Here is a 9,185-nt window from a genome sequence, read left to right on the forward strand (position 1 = left end):
GCTGCGATAGGCTCGAGGAGCTCAGCGGAGTAGCGCCTACGGTTCGGCGCGGCAGCCTTTTTGGCGCACACGCGTCGCCCACCGAATGGCGCGCTACATCCACCTGAGCACGGAGGCCTGGATGCACCTGGTCTTCGTACGCCGACGCGGGCGCACGAGCAACGTAGACTAGAGACTAGAGAGCAGAGCAGTGGTTCCTGTGCAGCAGCAACACCGAGCCCATCCACTTCGCCGCGCCCTCGCCTTCCTCGCCACTTTCAGCCGGGCGACCTCCAGACCAAAGAAGCAAGCGAGGAAGAGGCAGCAGCCTGACACAGACAAGACGGGCCCAAACCCCACACTGCAGCGCAGCGCAGGGTTCTCCGTCGTCGCCACCGGCAAGCTTCCGACCGACCGGCGGGCGAGATCGACAGCCATGGCGACTCCGGCTCCGTTCATCTACTGCCCCCCCGCCGGCGACGCCGACGACGCCGGTACGTACGGCTTTCGGCGCGCCCCTTAGCCCCTGATGATTGCTCGCTCCCACCTTCGCTGTCTTCCCCCCTCCCCCTCTTGCATCTGGCCGCGTTTCTAACGGCGACGGTGCTCGCGTGTGTGCAGACGAGAAGGCCCTCATCAAGGCGGCCGCGGACGGCAACCTCGGCCGGCTCAAAGGTAGCCCCTTTCCTCTTCTCCTGTGCCTTTTCCTCACCTCTGCTTAGTTTGTGTGCGTACGCTGTGTTCGTGGGGTCCCAGATTGTTGTCCAGGCATGCTGCATTGCTCCGTTTTGGTGCGTCGCTCAGTTATCCTGCGTATAGTTACAGTGTCCACCGCCTTCCAGAACAGTTTTCCTTTTAAAATTTGCCCTGTTGAGCAGAACAGTTTGCCATCCTTTTAGCTCCGTCGATTGTAATGTTTCGCTACCATCTACTGATCTCAACAGACACATATGCAGATTCAGTTAAAGAAGTGACGGTATAAATGTGAAAAGTTTGGATGAAACAATCTCATTGTCCATTACATCCAAATTACAGTCTAGTCAATTACTCTAAAATGATGTGTTGTCAGGTATTTTCACTGGGTGACTGTCCAGCAATTGATGTTTCAGATTAGTCGTCCCTTGAACTGCATGACGTTCTTGGCTTCTTGCCCATTTCTTATTTTGGTTTTCTATCTTGTTAATTTGTCTATCTATTGGCTTCTCTAATGTGATCATCTCTACTTTTGGGGAAGGTATTGTAAAGCGTCTTACCAAAGGAAATGGTGACCGGTCGGCAATTTTTTCTTTCAACAACAATGGACTCTCTGTGTTGCATATCGCGGCAAGCTGTGGCCATCTGGAGATTTGCAAGTATTTGGTGGAGGAGCTCAAGGGAGATGTAAATGCTCCTGGATATGGAGCTGCAGCTTTAGGTCTTTCTCTATCCTTTTCTCCATCTTTTTAAATTGGTGTCTGCCATGTCAATGTTTGCAAGTATGAGATGTACGATTGTGCTAAGAGTACTCTTGTGCTAACGATGTGGTTATTGTTACAGGTGCGACTCCATTTATGGGGTCTGCTCAGTCTGGTGATGTTGCTGCCGTCAAGTATTTTCTTGATCGTGGCGGTGATGTAACGAAAGCAGACGACAAAGGACAAACAGTTCTCCACCATGCTGTGGCTGCAGGTTCTCCCGCCTCACTCACACACATACACACATGATTTCTCCAAGTTGATCGTTCTACTACTAGTTAATAAATATTATGGTTAAACATGACTGATGGAACCATTTCGTTTACCACAGGATGCTGCAAGGTAACAGAGTTCCTCCTTTCAAAAGGAGTGCCGGTCGACATAGACTACGGCCGTGGAACACCAGCTTTTCTGGCTGCTGTAAATGAGCAGGATAAGACATTGAAGATTTTGTTGGACCACCATGCAAATGTACATGGCCTCCGCTTTTCTTATTTCTCCTGATTCACAGTGTTAATTTGCACAAAATAAAATCTGTTCAGGATTAAGATTTGGATGGTGCACTTACTATCTGATCCCTGAAACACCAAACACATCAGTATTATATGATGGCAAGCTTTTAAATTAGGATATCCTTTTCATCTCAAAATAAAATCTCTAGTTATCATGCCACCTGTGTTTCTTAATACACGATACCTTCTTTCAGCCTAATGTCATTGTCAGCGGTATGGTAAATCCTCTGTGTATGGCTCTTGTTTACCGTTCATTAAAGTGCATGAAGCTACTCATTAAGGTGAGAACTCTTTGGATTATTTTTTCAGTGCTATGTTATAATTTTGCCCCTGTACTGTCTCTGTGATGCTTATATGTTGATGTACATGGATATATGACCATCAATTTTCTATTGCACAATCCTTTCCACAGGCTGGTGCCGATGTTAATTGCAAGGGTTGTGCTATGACTCCTTTGTTGTTTGCTACGGCGCAAGGAGGTTATACCAACTACATTCAGTTCCTATTGAAGGCTGGAGCAGATCCTAATATTCCCGATGATGTATGTTTTTTATTTTTTTAAATATATTTTTGCTGACAACTATGCAGCATATCACCATATTCTATTAAACCTTCTGCTGATACTATTATATAGCTCCTCTTATTATGTTGGGAAGCTATTTGGGTATGAGTATAGGTTGCTTTGTGTCATTGACTATGTTAACGGAAAATCGCACTTGTCATTTTCTGTTGATTATCAGTTATTGAGTTCCTATTGAAGGACTGTGCCTACTCTGTTCGAGCATCTTTACATACACCCTTCTAAAAATGTTGCTACTAGCTTGTATCCAACAAGTTGTCAACATATATCAGTATTTTTCCCTTTGGGAAGGTCATATCGATGCATACCTAACAGTCGATCAGATGCCGAGATCTCACCATTCTGGGTAGCAGCATTTCTCAAATGTACTCATGAAATAGACAATAAACAAATTTACTTTTTGTTTAGTTTACTCTATGTTCTTCATCCCAGTTGGTATTCTGTTTGCTTTCTTTTACTTGAAGAACCTGTTTATATTGATGCTACTATCAGTTGAAGGACCAGCTAAAATACCATGCGTAAAGCTACTTGTCCTCACGTTTTATCTATTTATTTATTTATTTCATTCATGGAGACTCGAGTAGGATATCACAAAATATTTTTGGCTGAAATTCCTCTCCTTGAAACCTTGTGTTGGCAGTTTGAATTACTTAGCAAATTTTAACGTGCTTGCTGGGTAATTCCCTGTTGATACATTTGATTAAAAAGTATTACTTAGATCCTGGTTCTTTCTGATAATATTACAAATCTAACATTGATTGTACATTACGTAATGTTTATGTTCTTTTTCTATATTCAAACATTTCCCTTCTTGAATGATGTCGTTAAGTTTTAAAATAAATGACAGTTACTTTTTCTTATATTCCCCAGTTGGGTAGGTTGCCAATAGAGATTGCTGCGTTACGTGATTGCAAAGAAGAGGTTGACATGTTGTTTCCTTTGACTTCCCCAATTCCAAATGTCCCAAAGTGGAGTATTGAGGGAGTAATTTCTTATGCAAAAGTTGAAGATAAAAAGCCGATGGTATGTTATTTTCTGTTCTTATGCTGTTTCCTTACTGAATATAGTTTGAAAGATAAACCTTTGATTTGTTCTTTAGTCTTAAATTTGTTCATTAAGTGTTATTATATGTTGTGGTTAATATATGCATGACAGTATGGCATCATATTTACATTGAGAGAACGACGACTTATTTATGGAGGTCATCTTAGGTGTCCCAACTTGGGACGATCATAAAAATAGTTTTTAACTGCTGACTAGCTGAGAGCAAACTACTAACTGTGATCATGCTGAGATAACATCTGACTCCGGTCTAATAAGTGGGCTGCCCATCATGAATCCATGTGTGGAATGCACTGTCAATTCGGTAGTAGAACATAATATAAACAAACCCTGGATTGTAATGAATAGAAAATGCTAACCGAACTTGGTTTTCAGGCTAAATAATTGCTAAAGATCATTAAGAGAGTCCAGCTGCTTCCAAGGATGAAAAAGTACAAGCACTTGACATCCGATAAGATCTACTCTTAAGATAAGACCATACTCTTTGCATGTAGATTTTACGCCAGTCTCAATTCTATTAGAGAAATTTTACGATCCCCCCCAATTGAAGACGTACCGTCCATTATTATTGATCCAATAGCTAGGATGATGTATTACCTTGTAGAGGGTAAGAGGTCACTTTGAGCTTCTCAAGGCTGATGTCGTGTTTGCATAATTACTCCCATGTTAATATGTACTACCTCCATTCCAAAATGTATGACATTTTGGTAGGCTAGTTTAGCCTACCAAACGTTATATATTTGGAACGGAGGTAGTAGGATTTAAATTGAAAGGAGTGTGTACAAGAAATTACTACATGTTAATACACAATATTATTGGCACATCAAAACCGTTAATGGCATTAATATTTGAGATACAACTCATGTACATAATAATAGAATCTATAGACACATTATTTCTTTTTAGTTCGTCCAAAACTATTGGCTTGAGAGAGAGAAAAATGCTTAAGGTTGACAAATGCCTTACACTCACATATCTATCTATCTATATATATATATATATATATATGGATTTATTTGAATATTTCAAAAATTTCTGTATATCTTATGTTTCTAATCAAGTGTTGTTTGTAGGCCCAATTCATCATTTTTGGCTAGCTATTTATAAATTTGTGTCGTTGACATAGTTCATCAAAGTTACGGCTTGTATTTTGCTGAATTAGTTTGATCTGATTTTTGTGTTGTTGGTAGACGAGTCTTTGTATACCATCTTGGTACAAATATGTAAGGAATGCATTTCTTGAAAGTAAGTTTGTCAAAATCATACGCAACACCTGCTATGAAAATCATTCATGATACATACACTACCCGTCCTCTATTCACTAGCTTTAGGAGTCCATTCACTTAACTACTTGGCATGGCTATGCAATCAAGTATGTCACCTGCGGATGGGATGCATCGATTAATTGGAACATGATAAAGATCCCACTATGATATTTTGACTGTATATGATTTGTCAGACTGTTACCATGTTTTCCCAGAGAAAATTTGTTACCATTTGTTATGGAAGGATTCGTATCTATTAGATGCCTTGCTAAATATGCCACCTAATGCTTATTAGCATTATTTCTGTTTGGCCAAAACTAACCTCTAGCAATCAATGACTCGGATTTAAACCTTATCTTACTTCTGGTGAGGTAAGGTGGAGCATCTTAAAAGAGCTCATTCTATTAACTGTCATAAGCTTATGTTGTGTAGAGAATTGTGAGCTGCTCTCTGGTACGGGAATGCTTGAGTATGGTTCATAGTATGGCCTTATTGATACTGTACCATCGTTGGGAAATACACCAGCATTATGTAAAGGGTGTGCTAATCGTTAGTATCTAGTAATAATGTCACATAACCAATATATTTTAGTTCAATGACATAGCAGTTCCAAATTATGTTGCACTTTTTCTCGTGACTAAATTCTTGACGCCTGGGCAAATGCTATCTGTCATGTATATTTCCGAGCCCTTTTATTCCATTATGTACCTAACTGGCGAGCACATATGCAATGTGTTCTCCTTGGTTGTTTCCGTGAAAGAGGCAACACCTGTTCTGTGCTCATGTTCTCATGTTTCCTATTGCTTGCCATGTACTCAGGCCTCACCTGGTGTTTTGTACACCATTATAACATTGTTCTAACTTTGCCGACAACATTCGGTGATAAGAAAAGGATGGTTGTACAGCAGCATACATCTTTGAAGTAGAGAAAAGAGCCCTACTGTTCCTCATGTTTAGGGTACTTTATAGACCTGTAACTGCACAGGAGTCCCTTTAAGACCTTGACTTTTGGGTTTGATACAAATAAAACCTGGCACGGCTGATCTCTGAACCAATGAATAGAAGCTTAGATTTGGACTGGGAGCTGAACTTTGAGCTTCAGGATCAGTAAAGGGTTTATTCATTCAAAGCAGCATGTGAAATGTGCATTGCAGCAGAAGCATGTCAAAGAGCTAGTCACCTAGACACCAAACTATGAAGAATGTTGAACAAAATGTTATTGAATTTCTCTATGATACAAATTATCATAGTAAATAATGATTATTTTCGAAATTCAAACATCCCATTCATGTTTCATTATGCATTGTCTAGGAGCAAAAGCACCGTGAAAGAAGAAAAGGTTTCTTGAAGTTACAGGCTGATATGGCATTCAAGCAGGAGTATAAGATGGCATCACAGTTTTATGATTTGGTAAACCTCTATCACTTAACCTGTGATGGTTTATATAGCAAGTTATTCTGTCAAAGGGGAACCAATTTAAGAGCATTTTTTTTACTAACTAGGTTGTCTTACTATATACTCTATTTACATTATTAACCACTTAGATATGTGTTAAAAAACACTTAGGATATCTAACTTTTTTTAATGTAAAGTAAAATATGAGCATTATGGCCCCAAAACAGAAAAGATACAGGGTAATGGATAAATGAACAGTGTGACTGGGATGCAATCATTCCACGAGTCCCATGTATTTCAGACAAAGTGAATATAACTAGATCCATGACCAGAGACAAACTAAAATTACAACTAAGATCTTTTTTTTTCTTGGACAAAATTACAACTAGTCTGAGCAGGCCCATCTAAAATGAATATAATTTGAAGCAACTGCACACTAAAAATGTGCCGAAATTCATGCATCTTGCTATTTGGGGTAGAATGAAAGAAGATTCTCTCATGGAGCCGATTTAGGGGGGCAACAAGAAATGAATAAAAGCAACATTTTTCTGGTTCTCGATGCATATGAATATATATGTGGAACAACAAATGGGTCAGATGTAGATGCCATGTAGCGTTCATACATCTATAGAGATGTGTCATTTTTTAATTTGCCACGTATGTACTTGGCATGATTCCAAGTGATTCGTCGCCGGTTTGAACCTGACCTTAACTGATGTACATCATGCATAGTAAGCAAATTTGACTTCAGTTGAGAAACCAATTTGACATTTTTGCACATATCAAACTTCGTTGATGTCTTACATCTCCAGAATCCATGAGAATTTATTTTTTCTTCTTGGCTAATATGAATATTTTATATGATTGTCTACTGTTTCTGTTAATGTGTCTGATGTGCTGTCTATAGCTACTTAGGATTGTTGATTACATATTCAAATTGGCCATACATGTAAGTTGAACAAGCCAATCGGTCTAGTAAGAGAATGTGTTCCATAACTCCATTATGCAGTATTACGGAGCAGTGAAGTATTTAGACAGTTTTCTACATGTCCATGAATAAGCGTTAGAATAAAGCTTTTATATGCCCTCATTTTAAGTTGAGAATAATATCTGCGTGACCTCTTACTTTTGAGTGCAGGCAATAGATCATGTAGAGAGTGCAACACTGTATGCAAACAGGAGTCTTTGTAAACTCCTCATGGGTGATGGGGAAGGTGCTTTGTCAGATGCTCTCAGGTGCAGAATGCTGCGGCCTGATTGGGCAAAAGCTTGCTACCGTCAAGCATGGTTTTCGAGTCGCGACTTATGCGAGTCGCTCTGGAGCAGCGACTCGGAAGAAGTCGAGCCTGTGTTGTGACTAGTCGCGACTCAGATTCGCGAGTCGACACTAAGCTGAGTTGACCATATTTTTGCGACTCGTAGACTAGTCGTCGACTAGTCGAGCGACTCGAAATCCATGCCGTCAAGCTGCAGCTCACATGCTACTCAAGGTAGGTCTAGCTTGCCGGTGTGTTCACTTACTATGACTTATTTCATACTATTGATCTTACAGTCCGTTCACGTTCATTGATTTGCTCTGCCCAGGAGTATAAACAAGCATGTGATGCTTTCTTGGATGCACAAAAGTTGGATCCTGGGAATGCTGAAGTTGAGTGTGAACTTCGGTAATCTACTCTCTTATGCTTCTCTTTTCAGTGTCTTCCCGGTACTGCTAGTATGATTTTAGGTTGGCAACGTGCTTTTATAGTGTTGAGAAGCAGTTGCACACTGGACTATCACGGCAAAAGCCATTAGTGCAATTCCTTACAAGCCTCTGAACAACTTCTTTTGTTCGTTATATGTGCCACTTTTGTTCGTTATAGTTGATTCCTTATGCTTTTGAATTCATGCAGGAAGGCTAGGGAACTCATGAAGAATCCTCCTGCTGAAGGTGAGCACTGAGGCAGGCTGCAACATGTGTCAGTTCTTACTAAAAGTGGAGCTTCTTATCTGGTCAAACACTGAAACGTGTGATGAATCTTGCATCTTCAGACTACTAAGACGATTTTGTATGAGATTTTCTTGTCTGGCACTTGGATCGTGATGGCCATATGCAGTTTCTTTTCTTTTGGATGAGTATTTTGCAATTCTAGTTATTTGGTCTCCTGTGCAAGACTTGTTATCTTTCATGATCTCTCCCAGTCTCTCAGGTATACATAACAAAGCTTTAGTGTTGGATTATTCATCTGGTTCTTGTGCATTTTCCACGTCATACCATCATGTGTCTGTCTTTGCGTCCAACCATTTTGATAAAGTGCATATGCAACTTAGCTCTTTTAGACAGTTATATGGTGCATGACATGATCCCTGACCCCTCTGCGATTGAGGTTGCTAGGCAGCATATGAGTCATGTTGGCCGTCCTTTGGTGACCGGAGTTGCCATCACCGCCGCAGTCGACGTGTTGTTTGCAGCCACGCCGATCGACACGAACACGACGGTGGGTCAATAGCTAGTAACTGTGGCCTGGTGCAGATAGGAGACGCGGCTCAAATACCCGATATCAGGTCAATGCCTTGTCGGCTCGGCTACCCATCGGTCCTGAATTGGGTTGTTGGGCCATGTGACTGAGGGCCGGCCACCAGAGAAACAAGAGAGAGTGGGCAGTGACGAGAGAGAGGAGAAAGTGAGTTATGAGACGTCTCGTCGTCTCCCAGCTTCCCAATGCGCGCAGGTGAGGCGCGTGTGGCTTTCGCGGACCTGACTTAGGAAAAACGATCAATTTGATCGCCCCCCTCAGCCTGGCTCGGGAGTGCTTTAAGGTTCGTGCGGCATAGAAAATACATGTAGGCCAAGCAACCAAACGTCCAGTTTTTGCATCACATGGGTCTGATTGACCCTCGTGCGAGCTACCAAGTGTGCCCAAAGAGCAAGCGTTGGAGAGGAGGAGAAAGGCGGCGA

At 41.2% G+C, this 9,185-nt stretch overlaps 1 protein-coding gene across 1 annotated transcript; it reads left to right on the forward strand.

The window, feature by feature from the left end:
* The first annotated feature begins 415 nt into the window (after positions 1-415).
* On the forward strand, positions 416-8,471 carry LOC119279408 (ankyrin repeat and SOCS box protein 3-like). Its single transcript, XM_037560650.1, has 13 exons — positions 416-473; positions 601-654; positions 1,214-1,393; positions 1,516-1,647; positions 1,765-1,904; positions 2,140-2,226; positions 2,358-2,486; positions 3,396-3,548; positions 6,164-6,262; positions 7,386-7,542; positions 7,715-7,737; positions 7,832-7,911; positions 8,140-8,471. The coding sequence occupies exons 1-13, from the start codon at positions 416-418 to the stop codon at positions 8,186-8,188; spliced, it is 1,341 nt and encodes a 446-aa protein (XP_037416547.1). The 3' UTR covers positions 8,189-8,471.
* Positions 8,472-9,185: the final 714 nt, after the last annotated feature.

The sequence above is a fragment of the Triticum dicoccoides genome, chromosome 3B (assembly GCF_002162155.2).
Source record: "Triticum dicoccoides isolate Atlit2015 ecotype Zavitan chromosome 3B, WEW_v2.0, whole genome shotgun sequence".
Lineage (NCBI taxonomy): Eukaryota > Viridiplantae > Streptophyta > Magnoliopsida > Poales > Poaceae > Triticum > Triticum dicoccoides.

Bases quoted from the DNA above. Each gene is read 5' to 3' on its own strand.
- LOC119279408 (XM_037560650.1), top strand. From the start codon at position 416: ATGGCGACTCCGGCTCCGTTCATCTACTGCCCCCCCGCCGGCGACGCC. The intron at 1,648-1,764 runs GTTCTCCCGCCT...CGTTTACCACAG, and splicing joins CCACCATGCTGTGGCTGCAG to GATGCTGCAAGGTAACAGAG. The intron at 2,227-2,357 runs GTGAGAACTCTT...TCCTTTCCACAG, and splicing joins GCATGAAGCTACTCATTAAG to GCTGGTGCCGATGTTAATTG.